Raw genomic sequence first — 20,966 nt, forward strand, 5'->3', positions numbered from 1 at the left:
GTTGCCCCGCTTTTTGGCCCAGTCGCCGTAGTGGTCAAGTGCCAAGAAAATACATGCGTCTGCTGCCCTTGGCGCGCGCACGACGGCGGATTTCGGAACAGCGCGGCCTCGCGTACAGTCTTGCACGTGAGTGAGCGAGACCCTCACTTTTGAGGCATTCGTTCGACGCGCGCCATCGCCGCCGGGTCCATCGAAAGCAGCGTTGCCGTGCCACGATGCTTCAGTGGTGCTGCCGGCGGGCTGTGCAGACGCTGTCGCCAGCCGTGACCCGGCCGATGCTGGAGAGCCGAGCAAAAGCTGTTGGTCACGTCGCAAGGTGAGATTATTCGTTTATCTTCGGCATGGCTTTCTGTCGTGGCGGCTAGGAGCTATTCCCACCGGTGACTACGGTTGTGGTGCGGTTTTCAGGCGTAACCCGTTATTGCTTCTTTCTTTGGCGATCGCGAAAATTAGCGCTTTCTTTAGATTCAAACGAAAGTACGAGAACATTGCACTGTACAATGGTAAAACTAACAACAAATTTAAGTTATATGCGAGTCAGGAGCGAGCAGCTTCGACTTGATTGTAAAATTTTAGTGCGAGGTGCGCTTATATTTTATAGCAAATTTGTTGATGCCGTGGACGGAGATAGGGGCAGCGGTTTCGGGGTTTCGCCCGTGGAACCTCTCCGCACTCATGTCCGCAGCCGCCAGTGGGACAACGCAAATAATCTTGCGGAGTATGGGCGTTTAGCAGCTCGAACACGTAGTTCTCTATCATCGGCTCGCGCCACACACAACCAGTGGCTTATCAACGCCGCCACTTCAATGCCCGACACAATTTTAAAACACCAACTCCATGCGTGAAACTGGTTTCCTGCTTACTTTAGGCGCAATGTCACCTGATGTGTCTGAGTCCATTTTAAGCCCTAAGCTTACTGGTCGTTATCAACTTCTTTTGTGTGGATAACAGCGCGGTCAATGCTCAACTCAAAATGGCCGCGACGACGCCATGCGACACCACTACAGTGCCTAGAATATAAGTATATTATAGGCACTATAACACCACTCAGGAAGAGCGTCGGAAATGTGTTCCATGTGGTTGCCGTTCTTGGAAAACGTCCACTTTAGTCGCACTCTGTCGACATAGTGCGGTTGGTGATTTCTGTCCTGTGAACACGATGACATAATGCATCAAACAACCATGTGAAACGTACGCGCTCGACGTATTAAGGCGAAAGCCTTATATGTCTCATCGTTCAGTCGACCTTCAAAGTTCTTGAGCTAAAACACGTCGACGACATGAAAGGTACAAAAACTATCATCATCAATGACTCATAGCCCCGTAAGCACTCATATCACCGTAAGCAAGCAAGATGGATGATAAAGATGGATTATAAAGCGAATTAAGATGGATTATAAAGCAAATTACGTGGATGTCTAAGCGAATTAAGAGGCATGTCTAAGCGATTTAAGTGGATGATTCAGGCGAGTTAAAGGCAATAGAATTAAGATTGATGACTAAGCGATTTAAAAGGATAACTAAGCGAATTAGACTAATCGAATTCAGAGGATGAGTAAGCGAATTAAGAGTATGACTCAGCGAATTAAGAAAAATAACTAAGCGAAGTAGGCTAAGCGAATTAAATGAATGAGTAAGCTAATTAAGAGGATGAGTAAGCGACTTAAGAGGGATGGCTAAGCGAAATAGACTAAGCTAATTAAGAGGGATGTGTACGTGATGTGTCCGTCTTTAATGCATCGGCACTTGGGCTTTCGTCTCAAGTCGTCTTAGGTATAACATAAGAGACCCTGTGATTTTTTTGTGCGCAGTGGGGGCGGTGCGTCTATATGACATCGTGTGATGCACGCACGTGCAATAGTCACCATGTAAATGCGTTGGTTGTGAGCTGCGGCCGCCTCAATCTCAGGCTACGTCACACTGCGCGCATCGTGCAGCCTTTTTAAAATGTGTCAGCTTAAAGTGTGTCAGCTCCATGGTGAAATGAAGTCGCAAATATACGATAGGCTTAGCGTATTTGATAATACTTGTCTCAGTCCAGCATAAATCTGGTTTCCTTGTCAGCGTTAAACCGGTGTTTAAGGCCAAATTCTTAGATGTGCCTCTGTTTCGCACTGACGATAGGGAAGTGCTACAGGTTGAACAATGCACAATGTTCGATCCAGTGTTCAGGGCTAAGAACGCTTTGGTTTCGGGACGGCAAAAATACATGCTGTCGCGATAGACCGCTTGGCGCGAAGCTTGCATATGCGAACAGTGCGGCAAGTCATATAGCGTGCGCGAGAAAGCTGAAAGTATGTTACAAAGGTCTCCCCATCAGGCTTCCTGGTATATTCTGTAAAGACGGAGGGGACACACATGCTGCAACGAATCCACGGTTCGAAACACTAGACGCAGAATACAGGGGCAAAAAGAGAACGAAAATGACAACACAGACGCCGACTCTGAATACCTCCGCAAGCGCCAGAAAGTCGGCAAGTAATACCACTAAAGGTAGCAAAAAAGTCTTGTCGCTATCCTGAGCCCCTTAACACTTCGACACCCGACTCTGTTTGAAGCGTACTTAACAGCATATATATAAAGCAATACCAATGTAGGTCAAATATAGAGGCACATTTACTCTGAGATCGGGATATATAGGCCCTAAATTAGGCCACGTAGGCCCCACATGGCCTAATGTTATTTTAGTCTTTCCTACTGTGCCTGATGTTTCTTGCGCCTTTGGGCTAGAAAAAGTAAGGGTCTTTTTATTGTTTCAGTGAGTAACAAAGATGCTACAGATAACAAGTTATTACTAATGAAATTGACCAGAACTTCATTCGTGCCAAAAGGGATTTCAAGAAATTCACGGTTCCTTGTTCACGTGGCTTCCTTGAAATCCTTTGTAATCACAGAAATCATTGCAATGATGCACGAGATACGTATCTGTTTGTATGACGGTAGTCATGTCCAAAGCGATCACTGTTTTGTCCTTCCGGACATAAGCCACTTTATAGTACCGGTTAGCTCATCTGCTTCGCGTGTCACCTTCCACACGTGTTATCGCTATGCTCCGTTTCAAACCTCAGGTGCCAATGCAGTGGAGGCTTTGCAAGAAGTTCGGTCACGAAAATGTATCACTCCGCGCGTTCCGTCAGTGCTTCGCTGCGCGTTTCGTCCATGCTTGGCAGCGCGCCAACAGCGTTTGCTCGCGCGAACACGTATGTGAAGTCATAGAAGTTTCCCGCGATGGGCCACAAATAAAAAAAAAAACCTGAATGAAAAACAACAAAAAGCAACTTCATTTAAACAACATTTCAGCAGCCGTATGCCACAGTTTATTTGTTGCTAAGGATTGAAGCTTTATTTCAGTCCATACTGAGCCTATATAAAGAACAGTATCACACTATTGCGGTAAAAAAACATCGAACTATTTCTAAGTGCGAACACAGCCACTGTCTAGCCTCCACAACGTTGCACGTGATGTCTGGTGTTGCCAACAATTTTCGTAATGTACTCAGCGCTGAGAAAATTCATTCGCCTAGTTTAGGAAATTGGGGGCCAGCTTGCTCGTGGTGAATTCCGGGGAAAAAAGTTAACACCATTATTTCGCAGGCGAAAGACTTCCCGCCTCAGCTACTACCATGCTCCGGGCGACCACGCCCTGCTGCCGCTAACAGTGGGCGATGTGATCGACAGAGCCGCCGATACTATGGGTGACAACGTGGCAATCATATCTTGCCACCAAGAAATCAGCAAGACTTACGTGCAGTACAAGCTCGACGTAAGTGAACATGTGTGCAGAATCTTTCTGCAGACGGAAGCTGAACCTTGTTCGTGCTTAGTTCTTGCGTACGTTCATGCCGGATCTCGCCTCACCGCAGGTTCGTTTGGCCTCTGGTCTAAGACAATCCTTCAGGAGCATATCTGCAAACTGTAACAAAACCATACGTCAGCGTAAACAGCAGACACTCGATTCTTTGTTTTAGTTTGTGTCGGCGCACTGTGATGATGCATGCCCATTGCGAACAAGCAAGCATGCAGCAACGTAATCACGATCTCCTTTTTTTTTCTTTTTTTTAACAGAGTACCGCAGACTAAATAATACTACACTCTGAAAAAATGTTTACACCCTTTGGGGCTTATCTCGTCCTCAAACAATAATCGTCATAAACATCCGAAAGGCGAAGCACCAATTGCGATAGCAAATTAGTAGAGAGGTATACGGAGTAAGGACAGTATTTTTATCAGCTGTATGAACTTGGACATGCAGCAGCACCAGCAACGTGCAGAACTGTTGTCGACGCCGTCGGCGTTTTGCCCGCGTTCACACCGAACGCGCGCGGCGTTGGCGACTGTTGCCGGTGCCTCTGGGGGCGGCTCGGAGGTTTTCGACGAGATAATAACGGGACACTCGTTGAGCAGGCGGACGTTTTGTGGCGTACACTCGACGGACTATATCCTCGAGCTTAAACAGCTTCGTTAGTTCACAGGGGTTTGTGCCATTGCGCTTGGACCCTTACTGCACAACCACTAGGATCGGCCCACATGTCGGCGTTACACCTGACGGGAAACGACCGTTAAACAGCGTTGCTGTTAAAATGTGGCGTCAATCGCATGCTACCGGCTCTGCAATCACTTCTGGCACATGCAGTCCTCAAGAACGTAGTTTTCAAAAAGATCAGTGTCTTAAGAGGGAGCTGTCGCGGGGGCGCGGATTTGGACACCACCTATTTGTATGAGGCTGGGAAAAGATGTAGAGTCAGCGTTCCTTTAAATCGTCCTCACTTATGTGCGCCAGTGGCGACGTAAGTACCGTTAAATGTGCTGAGATGGTCTACTAGGGTTACCACCAATGTTAGGAAATAACACCGCCCGTTTCACTTTGTTCTTTAGGTCGACCACTTGGCAGCCGCCCTGGCATCCCTCCGTCTGCGGCTGGGCGCCAAGATTGGCATCGTGTCGTCTAACATCTACGAGTGGCCGGTCGTGCAGTTTGCATCCGCCAAGGCCGGTCTCATCCTTGTGAGTCTCGCAATAACGTTTTTTTTTTATTGCGATAGCAATTATATGGACACTCAAAAGCAGATTTCTGCCGTCGGCGTCGCCGTCGCCGTCGCCGTGAGGTTCCGTATGACGTCATTTGGAGAAGAAATCGTCGCCGCGCGCCGAACGCTGTATGTGCGAGTGAAAGGGCGCGAGGGGCGCGTCTTTCACGGGGAGTGAACGCACGGCGGAGAACAAACGCGCGTTCCGCGCCGTGCTCGCTTAAGGGCTGCAGAAGTAGGCGTCTCTTTTCTCCTTTACAATCACCATATATGTAGAGCAAACGCACCTTCTTCCGACGCGCGAGAAGCCGTGGGGGAGGGGGAGGGAAGGGAGGCGACGTTTAGCTGCGGCACCAAGTGCCTATTTATATCACAGGCTCCGGCAACAGTTACCAACGCCGCACGCATTTTGAGCGAACGCGGGCAAAACGCCGATGGCGTCGACAACAGTTCTGCGTGTTGCCGATGCTGCTGCATGTCCAAGTTTATACAGCTGATAAAGCTAATATCATTACTCCGTATAGCTCTCTACAAGTTTGCTATCGCAATTGATGCTTCGCCTTTCAGGTGAAACTGCGACCACTTTTTTCTGTAACCGCAAGTAAAATTGATGCACGTGTGTCTCAGTAGACATTATACAACGCTAAAGTTCCCCGTATTTCATTAATGTTCACTTTGGCGTTCTTTACATCTTGGATTGTGTCACTGAAACCATGTCCACGTCAAGACAAACTTCTTAAGCCGGAAGTGAATTTCGGAATTTCTTGCCAGAAGCGTAAATCCTGCATTGAAACCAAATCAAGAAGACGAAAGACTAAAAGCTCGCAGGCTTTGAACAGAACTGTGGTGGTCCAAGCAGGGAGGACAGGGACAAGAGGGCATGGGCAGGCGTTCTTGCCGTCGTTGCTGTTGCTGCTCAAGCCGCATTTATCGCCTACTTTTGTTCCCACTAATTCAACAATGGGCTCTATTAAACTAGAAGCGTGAAGTGTTCAACTATACCATGGGTGTCAAGTGGGCTCCGTCAATAACAAGTAAATAGTCTAGCGTCCAAAGAAGAGCTTATTCACTGACAGATGTGCTAAGCCCCGTGCTGAATCGAGCTGCAGTTCGAGCGCTATGTATACGTGAAAAATCTCGCCGCAACTTTTTTATCTCAGTTCACCTTTTCGTGCTGCTTTGTGCAGGTAAACGTTAATACAGCGTATCAAGCGCCGGAGTTGGAGTACTGCTTGAGACTTGTGAGTTTCGTTCGTGTCCTACCAGGCATCACTCTTTGCATGACTGCACGTTATACGTTTGGCGATCAATGCATACGCAACGCCTGCCGACTGTACCGTTCAAAATATCGCACAACGCGTCCACTGTCTCGCAAGTTTGAATGTTTGCTAGCATTGAAATCGTACTCGATTACCTTTAGTGGAGAACATAAAAAAAAATACTGAGGCGATATTAACACATATATCAGCGAAATATTGTAGCCGGTAGAATATTCGCTCGTTAACGGTTGCGAATCCCTTAAAGAAATTATACTTGATACAGAATAGCCTTTCAATAGAAAGCCTATAGAAGGCATCAAAAAGTCAGAAATACGACCAATCTCCTAATAACTTTTGTGGGGATTCGAATGCCGGTTCAAGCTGGCATTCGAATAAGGACGGGTTGCAAAATGCCCTGGTCGCTAAAACCTGGTGCACGTTTAATTAAGTAGGGACGCCTAATGAGCCGGAACACTTAGCATTATTAGAGGAAACAACGGACCCTTTTTCAAGCAACAGTTCCTCGTGATGAGTGGATTCGAACCTAACGTGTGCATATGTCCTGAGTAGTATTTCTTATAGTACATTCACTCGTGTGAACTTTACGTCCAGCCTATTTGTTGATCAGCTGCGCCCTTTCGGATGGTAATATCAATGTTCCTTTCCCTCTTGCTCGTCGTGGTAAAGCGCTCAACGGTTCGGCATAAAAACTCTCGTTCCTTGTCCTGCTTGGTTGCGCAAGTTAGGCAAAGTTATATTGAGCGCGATGTTAGGTGAACTAACCAAGCGTGACGCAGGTCGATTGCGAGGCCGTCATCCTGTCGGAGAAGTTCGCCCGCCAGGACTACTATTCCATGTTGCTGCAGATAGCGCCCGAGCTCGAGCGCTGTAACCCGGGCGAACTCAAGTGTGAGAGGTACGTACGGGGTGGAGCGGCATATTTCTTTCGCGTACGCGTCAAAGACCTTCGGAAAGGGCTCGTCAACAGTAGAAAGAGCGGCTGTCCTCCTTTCTGTTAAACATTGTTGCCTGCAGAATTACTGCAAGTTGGCCAAGTTGGAACGAACTCATTGCAACTAATGCACGAAGGGGACGAGGACACAAGCAGAGAAATATATAACGACAAAATAGAAATCTCATTTCGGCACAGGCACCAGCACTTAAAAAGGAAAATTGGAGTCACGGGACTGTGACCAATGCGTCAGCCAGCCATCCATTGCAATGACTGAAAACGAAGTTTCTTTTCCAATATGTTCCGGATGAGCAGTTGTTCCTTTATCGCCTTGTGATGTTTTGTTGGCGATATAAGACGACTACGCATGGATGTTTGCTTTGCTGTAACAGTCCCGTGACTGTAATTTTTCTTTTTAAAGCTGGCGCCTGTCGAAATAAAATTTTCCTTTAGTCGTGAGACCTCGTCCTTGCCCTTTTAGCGCATAGGTTGAAATGAATAAAAAATTAAAAATTGGAGGACGCTTAAGAGTGGAACGCGATAGCGTTATTGAGCCCCGTTCGCATCCCATTTTTCTTTGAGTGGGCTTCACTGACACATAGAACGTAGGAAAGACAGCTTACAAAGACCAAGCTTACACCAATCCCTTAAAGTCAGCTTCACTTTTAAACTGAAATGCATTGCTGGGAAGACATATTTCCAGGGGCAATATAAGTCGTCTTATATTAAAATGTGAAGGCCCTAGGACATTTTTTTTAATTATTTTAATAATTGTTTGCTTTTGCCCCAACGCGCGCGCGTGTCCAAAACGCATTAGGCAGGCCAAGTCACAATTTGACCTGCCGAGGATGTGAGCGCCATCTGGATAAGATTTTCGCAAGTAGCCTACCCGAGCGCGCCGCTGTTGGTATGGTAGAAATGCTGGAAAGGGGTTTGTGTTTGAGTTTCCTCGTAACATAATTATGTTTTCTCGTACCTTCAAATTGCAGTCCGACGCCACCATATCTGTAGGTTGTGGTTAAGTCGTACTTTACCATTTTTCTGACGGATTTCACTGTGAGAAATTCAATTTTTGTTCACTAACACCTTGCGCCACGCGGAGGGCCTGCGCGGTCGGGGTGGTTCGGGATAGTTTTCTCCGCCACGGACGCCGACAGCCACGCCGACGCCGACGCCGGATTTTCTGGGACACGGGGCCCTTAACGCTGTCGCGTTAACACGCACAGTGCCTCGAGCGGCCAGTCGCGCGGCCAGTTTGCCTGTATTCGCGGGCTTCTTTCACGCTCGGAAAAACACTTTTATGTAGCACGTATTGAGCAACAGAAAGCTGTATCGGGAGTTTTTCATGTTGCTCTACAATTTTCTCATTGACGCTTTATATGTAATTATAATGTTTGAGAAGTTTATTAATGAATACTAATTATGTAATTAGGCGGAATGCAAAACAATAATATGAGTATCTCCAAGCGACGGCAAACAAAATTACCTTGGTTCTGTCCAGCTACGTGGCATTTGCATATGTTTAAATATTGGTACATGATAGTTGGGACACCCTGTAAAAATATGAGTACTTACAGGTATGGGCAAACAGATAGAACCCCCTCTGAATAAAAAAAAAGGGGGGGGGGGGAGGAAATGTCTCTTGTCTAAGGCTTCTCAATTCACGCTACCAAAGCTTGTTTCATGGTGGACATTTCATGGAATCATACAAGTGTCACCCTATAATAAATAATTAAGCGCTTTGCCGTAAACACGTTTCTCGTGTGTCATTTCTCCGGTTTACTTGGCTAGGTTCACTGCGACAAGGTTAGGTTAGGAAAGCAATTCAAGCTGCTCATGTAATCTCTTCAACTGCATTTTCCTTGGTGCTACTGTACTGGAGGTCATTATGCCAAATCAGCCTGATCCATGCTGCCCTGCTGGCTTGTCGTTTGTCGTCACTATAGTGACGCCTCAGCAGTGTTGCTGTCACATTGTTTTCGCAGAGTAATAGTTCAAGGCTATGCCTTGTATAATTTAGCTACTGTGCCCCTGTGACGCAGCCTCGCCGGCTGCTGTTTCATCAATTCTTTAAAAAAACATGTCTCATAACTTCAATATTAAAATAATCGCCAATGAGAACATATCGGTTCTTACAGGGGATCCCTGCATAAAATACTTGTATAATAATGTTATATGGGGATCATTGGATATGTGGTTTACAGAGCATATGATTTTTTTTTTCGAGAGAGGGCTGTATTGCCTTTTGTTTTACCTCAAACAGTCTCACGGTATTCTTTCCTTCTTTTTTTCAGACTCCCGCGCTTGAAGTATGTCATCTTGCTCGGTGACGAAGCAAAACCGTAAGCATAGCTTGGTATTTGACAGCCTACATTTCTCGTCGCTCGCATGCGAGTCTTTGTGGCGCTAACTTCAGGCCATTTCAGAAAAAGTCTGGTCTATAGTTAGAGGCATAACATGCGGTGAACCTCACTGAGACGAAGGCTGAGGGAAGGACGCAATAGCAGACGGCCGAAGTACAGCGACAAACGGTGTACCAAGAAACACGAACTTTGTGCTCCCTTCGATCGGCCACTATTTCCTAAAGGTCTGTCGTACCAAGAGTGCGGTTCACAGCGTTAGCCTATAGATAAATACCTGTCTGTTAAATTCTCTAAGAGGAGCACTGACATATTTTCAAGGTCGAAGAAACTGTACCGCACGCTTCTTGCCCGCAAAAGCATAGCGAGTGTCAAGATTAGGAAAATACTTATAGTTGTAAAACACCTTAACTTGATAGTATACAATGTTAGTCTTTAAATGCGCGACCTGGCTTGACCGACATTATCGTGACATCCTATAAGACAAAATTTTGCCGGCGTCGTGTAGCCATAAGAAGTGTCCAAATCCACGCCCCAGTGACGGCTCGATCTGGGCGACTGAAGCGGATCTCGAAGACCATGTTTTTTTTCTAATTGTATGCACCGAAAGTGATTGCGGAGCCTAGACACGTCATAGACACCATGTTTTCGGACACCACCTAAAAGGCTATATGATGACGTTGTTAATAAAAAAATTAACAATAGTGATGCGAGCGTTTCTTCAGGCTGCGCTCGCATGTGGAAGCCGCAGCAATCGGAGGAATCGAGCGAGTCAGTGTATCATGACGTCATGACGGACCTTCCTCCTGGGTCCCTATCCAATCCGAAACTATAGTTCATAGATATCAATATTATAGTAAATTATTTAGGGCCGCCTGAGACACTTGCCAGTATTTGTACGCTTGGGCTTAGAGAGCTTGAGCATGCATTTACCGCGGAAAAGAGACAAGTACAAAATGCCAGGTCCTTTGAAGTTGTTTTGCGTATGGTGTGCACACTTATGATTGCTATCATGACACGGTATGCATTAAGCTTCTGGAAACTACTCATAACAATAATCGTGTAGATTGCTCGATTTTACACACCAGGAAACACCACTATTAGCGCTTGAAGCAACCGCACCCATTCGCCTCGTTGCCTGATCCCATAGCCGCAGTATGTGTTACTTTTCTAAGCTACTTTTCTGATTACGCTCGAATGGCAACGAAGATGTTTTTAAAGTATCCGCGATGTTCCTTATTTCAGGGGGACTATAAGATATGATGACCTTCTGGCGCAAGCAACCGCGAAGGATTACGCCACCGTCGATTTGATAGCCCAGCAGATACGCTTCGACTCACCCGTTAACGTGCAGTTTACTTCCGTGAGTAAGCCATATGTGCTTAATAGGGCGATATCTGCACGAACGTTAACTTTTAGTAGGCTTCTTTACAGGCTTCGTCAGTGTTTCTATCGGAATATGTCACGATCAAATAATTTATCTATCAATTGAACTGATCTTCCGTGAATCATTTCGTTTTCTTTGTCGTCCTCCTAACAGTAAAGGCTGATTCACACTAGGCCGACACGGCACCGATTTCGGTCTGCCGACTGTTGGCGACAGCATTTTCCTTCCTTTAAACCGTTGGCCACAGCGTTTTCCGTCCTGTAAACTGTTCGCGTCATCAGTCGGCAGACAAAAATCGTTCTCGTGTCGGCGCAGTGTCAATCAGCCTTAAAGAATAGGTTGAACACCATTATCTTCTGTTCTGGGAGAAACAAATTTCGTAAATTATAGGCCAGTTTTCTGCCCTTATGGAACATATTCACTGTGTTCCAGCTGATTTCTTGAAACTCTTTCTCAGGGCACGACGGGAAAGCCAAAAGGTGCCTTGCTGTCGCATTTCAATATTGTCAACAACTCCAACTCTTGCGGACTCGTGGTTGGGCTTGACGGGGTAAGTGCTGTTCAAATAAAATATATGGCATACGAGACTCACCGTATGCTGCAATATAAGCTCAATTGACAGTCGCTAAAGACCAGATGAAAGTCTGGAAGTACAGGGCAACCATGACTGTATCTACATTATGGATTTCGTCATAAGTTATTTCGTTACTCTCTTGATACCGCGCTTCAAAATATGTTTTCGAACGTAAAGTGTCTGTCGTACTTTTCATGGTGTATGCAATGCGAAAGTATCTCCTTTCCTGGTTACTTTTTTTTTTTCAAGGACGATGTAATATGCCTGAACGTTCCGATGATCCACTGCTTCGGCTGCGTCATGGGCAGCCTGGCAGCGGCCGTGTTCGGTTCCACCATCGTTATGCCGTCGCCCGGATTCAGCGCAGTAGCCGGCCTCGAGGCCATCACGAAACACAGGTGTGGCGTCTTGAATTCGTCATTGACGTCGTAATCACGTGTACAGCTGCGCACAGAAGCTTTAAAAAAAAGAAATTCATAAAATAGATCATTTGGCACTGCGTGAGGCTCGCATGCCATGCAGTAAAAAATATGTTGGCTTTGTACACGAGCTGTAGTTCGGTTAGTATATTGGTGGCCGAAGCCACAGGACATAATACAGTACAATACTTTATAATACAATACATACAGTTCAATGCAATGCAGTAGAATACTTTGTTCAGCCAATGTAGCCGAGATAGTGGATTTGACCAGGAAATGCAGTTGAACTTACATAGTGTACAATAATAACGAAAACAAAAGAAACTATATCAGCTTGCGCGGTTGACGAAAAAGAAAGAATATATGAAGACATGTAGATATAGTTCGTACTTGACAAACAGAGCATTTATAAGAACACTGTTTATAAATTTTATCAGGTATAAATTGGAATAAATTGGAATTGGGAATAAATATATAATTCAGTGCATTCAGTCAATTCGAATAAATTTAAATTTAAAATAAACTTTTATCAGGTCCGATGCTTTGTTCAAAGAACTATCGGTCTTAAAGACCGATAATGAGCGTTGAAGAAAGGTTAAAGAAGCAATCAGACCTTGTTAGCATCCGCCACAACCCCGTTTCAAAGGGGCCGCTGATATTATCCACCCATCCATACTTAGTACAATGCTTAGACTTTGCAAACGTTCAAGTGGCGATAGCCAGTTCCGCTCAAGCCGGTCTTTCATTTAGCAGCACCTTAACATGGACCGACTAGTGCGGCCCCAACCACTCAGGCGGCGCCACGAATACAATGTGGGCACAGTTCCAGTATATGCTACCAAAGGTTAGCATATACAGTAACTATAAGTATAGAATAGTTGTCATGGTTATAAAGGTCAGGAGGGTATGACATCATGCTGTAATGTGCTCAGCGTTAGGGTGGTGTGCCCCATGGGTGCAGTGCTCAGCGCACCTAACTGCTACGCGTGGTACCAGCCATATATTAAAAAAAACATCATTTAATATCGAAAGTACCATGGTGTGATTAACATTGCTGCCTTATTTTGAACTAGCAGAAGTTATAAAGGATTAGGTTATTGTGCTAATGGTCCCGAATAAAATTAGCGCAGAAAAACGCTGCGTAATAAATATGCGTTTGGATCTGTTTCTGTTTTTTTTTTTTTAATGTGAGGCTATACCGTGTGTCCAGCTAACGTTAGCCAAGCTGTTCAACGAATTTTTTTTTTTTTAAGTGGGCAGCTTGCACTAATGGTGCAAGGCTGGAGTAAACAGCGGGGCTGGTGATCGACCTAGCTTCTTCCAGGTTTTACAAGGTTTGGCTACGCTTTGCTAGAAAATGCTAAGCGCTGCTAGGCACGGTATTCCGAATCGGCTCGCCACCGACGCGCATATTCTCGCTTGGCCGCGGAGCGCGCTTCAAGATGAGCGGCTTCTGCTTCGGGTGTCCGGATCTTCTTTGGTCATCCCATGTCAAGGCTACATGTACTCGCCACAGAGTCAACGAGACTTGTGCCGCCGTCGCGGAGGCTCCGAGCTTCATCTCCCCGGTGAAGTCACGGCCAAGCTGCGCCTCCACACTTGCCGTGGCGTGGCTGGTGGAAACCTGCCGAGCTGCTGCCGACGCCGCCTGCGTTTCCCCGGCGCGAACGCGGGAAAAGGGGAAACGCGGGCGGCGTCGGCAGCAGCTCTGCGCGTTGCCTCGTTGGTGCTGCTACAATTTCTCTCTCTCTCTCTCTATCTCGCTCTCATTTTCTCTTTTCCTCTCCCGAGCATTGCGTGCGCCGCGCGCATGCTCTCCTTCCCTCTCCTTAACGTCCCATGTCAAGGTAACATTTGCACGTCACGGAGAGGAGACGAGGTACACGCCGCTCTGCGAGGTGGCTGCTAGGCAACGCACTGACGTCATAGCTCGACGAGGTTTTGCGAAAGCAGGCGCGACTTTTTACGGTTAGCTAGAACAGTTTCGCTGTTAAAAGGATTAAAACAACAAGGTGCAAGATACAATTATAAAACATATGGTTCTTGGTCGTCAGAAATCTGACAGCCGAACACCACAGGTCTTAAAAGTGTATCTCGCACCGTATTTTTACATCTCTTTTTTTTTTTGTTGAACAGCTTTGCTAACGTTAGCTTGGACACCCTATATAAAGACTATTCTTTCAACGTGGTAAGAGCCGTCACCGTTGGTAGCCTTTAAAAAAAGAAAAAAGAAAACTTCGAATTTACAGGCATGACACACGTAGTGAAAAGAACCATCCTAAAAACAGCAAACTTATGTGAAAAAAAGGAAAGAAAAGATTAGAAAGAGTAGAACGCGATAGCGTTATCGGGACCCGTTCGCATCGCATCGCTCGCATACGGCAAGTAGGTTTCATTCACTGCAAATCGAATGTGGGAAAGCCAGCTTACAAAGACCAAGCTTTCACCGATCCCCTTAAAGTCGGCTTCACTATTAAACTGAAATGCATTGCTGGAAAGACATTTTTCTAGGGGCAATATAAGTGGTCTTATATTAAAATAGGAAGGCCCTAGCACCTTTTTTTATTTTTTTATTAATTGTTTGCCATTGCCCCGACGCGCACAGGTCTGGTAGAAATGCTGGAAAAGGGGTTTGTGTTTGAGTTTCCTCGTAGCAGTATTAGGTTTTCTCTTACATTCAAATTACAATCCGATGGCGACTCCGACGCCGAATGGTCGTACTTTACCATTTTTATGACGGATTTCACTGTGAGAAATTCCTTTTTTTTTTCACCAAAACCTTGCACCACGTAGAGGGCCTGCGCGGTCGATGTGGTTGAATGATTTTCTCCACCACCCGAAATCACACGCCGGTTGCCGACGCCGGATTTTATGCGACACGGGGCCGTAAACGCTATCGCGTTAAAAGAAGCACCTTCGATTTTGCCCCATAATCAGCACCGAGAGCTTGGAAATCTTAGGTATAACTCATGCACTGTGAAATTTAGAGCCAATAAAGCTTTTCTTTTTTCTTTATTCTCTCTCTGGACACTATACAGGTGTACAGTGATCTATGGAACGCCGACCATGTACATCGACTTGTTACACCATCTCAATAATTCATCTTACGACGTTTCATCTGTGCGCAAAGGTAAAACAAGTGTCACGCATTGTAACAGTATACGCAGCACAACTCGGCTCAGTTAATGCGGTACCTTGCGGATTACAGACGTGTAGAAAACTTTTTGCATACTGTTACAAGGAGATCTGCAGAAAAGGATGTTTATTTACACTATGTACAAGGAGGCTGAAAGTGGGGTTGCAACAACAAAGATGGCGGACGATCGACATAACCTCGTCCTCGTCTTGTCGAAATACACTTAAGCAACTTCTCCATCCGCAGGACAACTAGCTCATAGCAATGTTACCAGAAAACCTCGGTACCTCATGAAAAGAAGTCTACGTGATACCTATTTTGCATCCGAAGCCGCAAGAAATATTTTATACACGTCGGTGTCTATACTAACAAAGAGGATTGTCACCCAGCGCTATTTAGCGCATGTTAGTATAGAACTGGAGCTAAAAGTACTCTTAATTTTCGTTGACACAAACGCAACTTAAAGTATAGTCTACTGCGTATTTGTTCATTGAAGCAGGATTTTACCTATTGGATTTTGTTGCTGCTTGCAATAAGTAGCGGAAGAAAACATTTATAGCGTTTCTTTTTGTTTCTTTTTTTAACTTTCTTTTTTTTTTTCTTTTTTGTCGCCTGGCAGATAGTTTTTCTGCCTTTTAAGGGGCATTTATGGAGTAGGTGGAAATTAGCTGTATGCAAAATTGGAACGTCCAGTATCCAGGCACCTAATTAAACGATTCCCTAATAGACTTCTTGATTATTCACTTTAGGGCGCATGTTGAGATTGCGAAATTAAAAACCGAGGAGTAGTGAAGTTCGCTTAGAAATTCTAAGACTGGCACCCCTTTCGAGATATCCAGCCTTAAAGTGTGCTAAGAAATACTTTGGCATTCCAGCTAACAGTTTCCCAAAAGTATGCATCAAGCAGTTCGGGAATGATCTTAACTGTAACGCTGATGGATCTTTCAACAGATTTTGGGAACGCATATATTTCGAAAGTGGTGCTAGTCTTAGGATTTCTGCTAAGCAGACTTGACTTCATTACTGCGCGGCTTCAACTTCGCAATGGGAACGCGTGCACTAAAGTGAATAAATAAAAATTTCATTGCTGAAACTTTTTTGAATTAGCCACTTGGAAATCGCGATTTGCCGCGTAAGTAACCTCCGTCTCTTCGGGAATAATCCACAGGAACAGGCCGAATTGTGCTATGCTCCTTGCGATGTTTGAAAAATTTGTTCTGACTAAAAATCAAGAAGAAAAAGGCACTGAATACATCGCCAGATGGTTATTACTGTATTCACAATGTGTAAGCATATTTGGGCCAGATGGCAAATGTATTGCAAAACAGACAGTGCCAAACAAGGGGCACGGGCATGGAGAAAGTTGTCATGAGCACAATAACAATACTTCCTTTCATTAAAGGGAAGAATGTGCGGCTGATATACGTAGATGTCCTCTCCTTTTTCGACGTGTTAAGCACTGTTGAAAGCTTGCGTTCGAGTGTAGTGTCTATAAAATTCTATGATTTCTGTGGTACTGCCCGGCTGTGTTTCAGGTATCATGGCCGGTGCTCCCTGCCCACCCGAAGTGATCAAGAATTCCATGGAGCAACTGAACACCAAAGGGCTTTGCGTACGTATGGGTGTGGAACGTGGCTGAAACTGCCGCGAGGTGTCTTTATATATCAGCTTTAAAAAAATCTGTACACCCTTTAGGACATAATTTTGTGTCGCAATGGTAGAAGTCATTAATCTTCCGTGCAAGTCATTTCTCTGACGCTGTGCGCCCGGTACTTCCCCGTCAGAAATTCGATGCGCGTATCAGAGTGTCATAGCTTTCTTGACGCAATAGGCGTCAAGAACATACAGAAATAAACAAAATTAACACAAAGTTGATGATGAATACCACTGTTGCGGACCAAAACTAACCCTTTAAGGGAGCAAAAAGATTTTACGAGTATACTCTTGAACATTTTACACCCTATCGGGTGTACCTCTCTCTCGTAATAGGTGAGCGTAATCAGTGCACACTGACTTCTGTCTCATAATACCCCACAATGATTGCCGTCATCACTGTCATCAGTTCCCTCGGAGTAATGAAACTAATCTCGAATGCCGTGCTTTTGCCTTACTGCGTGCGTCACCGTCGCCATTTTCTGAACGCCATCAAAACGCTAAACTTTGTGCCGGGTATTTTTCTCCCACTAACACTGTGCACCTTCATGGCACGCCTTACAGAAAACCAGGAAACGCAGCGTCAAAACAAAGGAATGTACACAAGGAGGGGGAAGGATATCGTTATAGTATAAACTGACGTCCCAAAGGATTAACATATTCAGAGTTGTTGTTACAAAATAAAACGGCATGCTCTCTCTCAGGGCCTCCCTTCAAGGCCGACTTATTTGCAGATATGCTACGGCACGACAGAATGCAGCCCAGTCATTACGGCCTCCACTTCCGACGAACCACTGGAAAAATGGATTCGCACAGTCGGAAAACCGCTAGATCACGTTGAGGTAACGTCCGACACGCGCCTTACACCGTTCTTTTCTTTTTCTGCGATAAACAGTGTAACAATCGTCAGAGCACGCCTGTCAAAACCAAATTTCGCGTTTCGAGAGCTGCTTGGCGGGTAAGGTGATACCGAAGCGGCATGAACGGCTGACATTTTATCTGAAGTAGATCTAACACGCGGCGCGACCTGTCCAGAGCTGTTTCGAAGGAAGTGGAAACATTTTACGCGCAAGCGTAGATGCCCCTTCTGTCAAATCGGCGAGATTATATTTGTTGCCGCGAAGGTATCGAGCACCGGAGGAGGAAGGAACCTGAAGGGGGAGAAGAGAATCGCCGCGTTCGCGGCCTTTCAGTTTGTGCTTCGACGCCGCAGTGCTCGTGCATGTTCGCCGCGTCTCTTCTTTGCGTGTGTAAATTTTCCCTGTGGCACACCAGGGCCGGTATTTTGTAGCGATGCCTTTCCGATGCTAATGCCTTTTCGCGCTTTTCGCGCTTGGTCAGTGGTCAGAGCGACGGTCCGCTCACCTTATCAACGGGATCAGCCGGCCGTGAGCGGTGGATGATAAGGCTAGTATAGAATAAAGTATAACGCACCATCGAGATCAATGTAGCATCCGCGACTGCGTTCGCACCCTTTCCGTTTTTGCTTCGACGCCGCGGTGTTCGCTGTGCATGTTCGCGGCGTCTTATACGCTTGCGCGTAACGCGCGTTCAAGAAGTGAAACGTCACTGTAACTTTTTTTCATCGAGCAACTGATCTAAATTCTCGATTTTTTATGAGAAATATATAGACTCGAATTGCCTGAAATTATTGTGCACGTGTTCGTAGTTCACTCGATCATAATGCCCATATAGTTAATGGCCAGAAAGGTATCAGAAAGACCAGAAAGATTAAGCAGAATGCCGCCTTGCGCCTAACAGAAGCTATGATTGCACCATTCATACAAATGTTTCACGTTTTCCGGAGTGCAATGCTGTAGCAGTATGTAGTGGCAAAAATGTAGTTCGAGACTAATGCTTTCGAAAGAAATGACGCCATGTGACGCTGTCTGGTGGACCCCTTGGAAGCGAGAACCATTCGCTTCCCGTAAACAGATTTGCGTGCAGTGCTTTTGTGGCGCATGCAGGTGAAGGTGGTGGACACCGACAACAACATCGTTCCCTTGGGCACCCGCGGTGAGCTGTGCGCTCGCGGCTACCTCGTCTTCATCGAGTACTTCAACCAGCCCGACATGACGAAGGAGGCGGTGCGCGACAAGTGGTATCACACCGGGTAAGCGTCAAGACACAAGGAACTATATAGGCGGCTAAAGAGTATACCAGCATATAGTTGGACCAATCAATCTTAGTTGGTCAGTCCTTCGTCCAACATAATGTAAATCCAAGGGTGAACGTCGTGCAGTATTGTCGATTTAAAACCACGCAGCTGTTTTTATAGCGTTAGGCCGCTCTCTAAGTCTATACAAGTTGTCTCGGCGAACATTTTCAAAAATTCTTAAAGGTTGCCTGTGGCAGATAGCACAATTCTAGCTCATGAGCTGATCTACTCAAAGAGGCGGACATTACTTGCACAAAAAAATGCATAATATGCTAATCAACAAAAATTCTCTAATTAAGTTTTAACCTAATTACCTTACGGTCCATATTGCAATTTACAAATTCTAGCCGTGGAGTTCGCAAGGCGGATCCACTTGAAACGAATTCTCAGAATGACACCAGTTTCGAGATATTAATTCCCTAACTTTGCGGAGAAATGCATTGGCGTTCCAGTTACTATTGTGATGATTCAATACATAAAGCGACGTTTTGTCAAGAACGTTCTGTTGTGTTCTGTTCTGTTCTGCGTTGCGTTGAGTTGCGTTCCGTTACGTTCCCTTCCTTGCCTTGCCTGTCTGCCTGCCTGAAAGTATTTAAAAATATTTAAATCGCGCAGGGACGAAGCGATCATGACCGAAGACGGCCACGTGATCATCAGCGGCCGCATCAAAGACATGATCTGCCGTGGCGGTGAGAACGTCTACCCGCTCGAGATCGAGGAGTTCCTCTACACGCATCCGGACATCGAAGAAGTTCAGGTGATAGTGCATTTTAAGGGTTTTCTGGACGCACAAAACGCCCGTAGCAAACTATGGTTTTTCGTACGTGCAAAGCATTTTTTGCTTGTTTGCGTTTCCAAAAGGTTGTCGGCGTACCGGATAAGAGACTTGGCGAAGAAATCTGCGCCTGGATCAAGCTGAAGCAGGGAAAAAGCTTGACCGAAAAAGATGTCAAGACGTTCTGTGACGGAAGGGTATAGTGTCGAAGCAACTGAAAATTTTCGTTGTATTTTAGTACACGCACGTTGTACGGTCTCTTTGTATAGCACAGCTGAGTCAGTGGTTTTGCCTGCATCTTATTTTCTATTCGCGTTGTTGGTTTTAAAGCACCGTTAGAGAAAAAGCACAAATGCAGCCTACGTTTGCATTTGTGTTTTGTGCAACTCCTGCTTGCTTTTTCATTATACTCCCTTGTCCACTACAGAACACCTTCTAATTTCTGTCCTTATTTTACAGATAAGTCACTTCAAGACCCCGAAGTACATTTTATTTGTGGACACGTTTCCGAAAACTATTTCGGGCAAGATACGGAAGTTCAAGATGAAAGAAGAGAGTCGAAAAATATTAAACCTCTGAACGTCTCACGTCAATCGCATCTTTTTGCTGTTGTTGTTGACTGTGTGCTGAAAAAGAAATGTCTAATTGCATCGTGCGGAAAAGTGTATTAGCTAGGAAAAAAAGTAATCACACGTTCTAAGTACAATGTAGCGATATCATTTTAAGAAAGAAGTGTGATTAAATGCGTATTGTCGTATTGATCTTGTCGTATTGATAGCTGTCTTTACAGGAAGAGTAACATCAGTTCCTATATACTTTATGTTGCGGAAAATTAACTAGAAGTACAAAAAGAATTGATGCTTCTTCGTACTAGAAATCGTCTATAGAAGAAAATATGAAAACCTGTTGTTATTGTTGTATACATAAGTATTCCCAAAACGTAAACGTCCATCATAGGGTGTAGAAACAGTTAATAGAAATGTTGTGAAGGACGGTTCAATTTTATTCGTCCGTGTTGATATGTGCATTGTGGCGAGGATAACGTGATCGATAACCTAGTTCAATCTTGCAATGGCCACCAATGAGCAGCTTGGAGATCCGCCGCCTTTATTTTACAGCGACCATATATATATATATATATATATATATATATATATATATATATATATAAGGCGGAGGGATGAAATTAGAAAATTTGCATGCGCAAGATGGAATCAGCTAGCGCAAGACAGGGGTGATTGGGATCCCAGATCGCGAAGGCCTTCG

At 45.3% G+C, this 20,966-nt stretch overlaps 1 protein-coding gene across 2 annotated transcripts; it reads left to right on the forward strand.

Moving 5' to 3' along the window:
- On the forward strand, positions 1-20,287 carry LOC119460736 (medium-chain acyl-CoA ligase ACSF2, mitochondrial-like). Of its 2 annotated transcripts, XM_037721808.2 has the most exons (16): positions 1-316; positions 3,595-3,763; positions 4,876-5,004; positions 6,215-6,268; positions 7,084-7,202; positions 9,533-9,580; positions 10,844-10,961; positions 11,443-11,535; positions 11,809-11,957; positions 15,017-15,108; positions 16,650-16,726; positions 17,502-17,609; positions 18,735-18,880; positions 19,541-19,682; positions 19,787-19,897; positions 20,160-20,287. In XM_037721808.2, the coding sequence occupies exons 1-16, from the start codon at positions 216-218 to the stop codon at positions 20,277-20,279; spliced, it is 1,776 nt and encodes a 591-aa protein (XP_037577736.1). In that variant the 5' UTR covers positions 1-215; the 3' UTR covers positions 20,280-20,287. The 2 variants fall into 2 exon arrangements, with proteins under 2 accessions (XP_037577736.1, XP_049528159.1); XM_049672202.1 differs by lacking the exon at positions 9,533-9,580 and having other exon boundaries at positions 2-316.
- Positions 20,288-20,966: the final 679 nt, after the last annotated feature.

This window comes from Dermacentor silvarum, chromosome 8 (genome assembly GCF_013339745.2).
Source record: "Dermacentor silvarum isolate Dsil-2018 chromosome 8, BIME_Dsil_1.4, whole genome shotgun sequence".
In the NCBI taxonomy this organism is placed as follows: Eukaryota; Metazoa; Arthropoda; class Arachnida; order Ixodida; family Ixodidae; genus Dermacentor; species Dermacentor silvarum.

Excerpts from the sequence above, each read along its gene's own strand:
- LOC119460736 (XM_037721808.2), top strand. The coding sequence starts at position 216 with ATGCTTCAGTGGTGCTGCCGGCGGGCTGTGCAGACGCTGTCGCCAGCC. Across the intron at positions 7,203-9,532 it reads GGCGAACTCAAGTGTGAGAG|ACTCCCGCGCTTGAAGTATG; the intron begins GTACGTACGGGG and ends TCTTTTTTTCAG. Across the intron at positions 9,581-10,843 it reads CTCGGTGACGAAGCAAAACC|GGGGACTATAAGATATGATG; the intron begins GTAAGCATAGCT and ends TCCTTATTTCAG.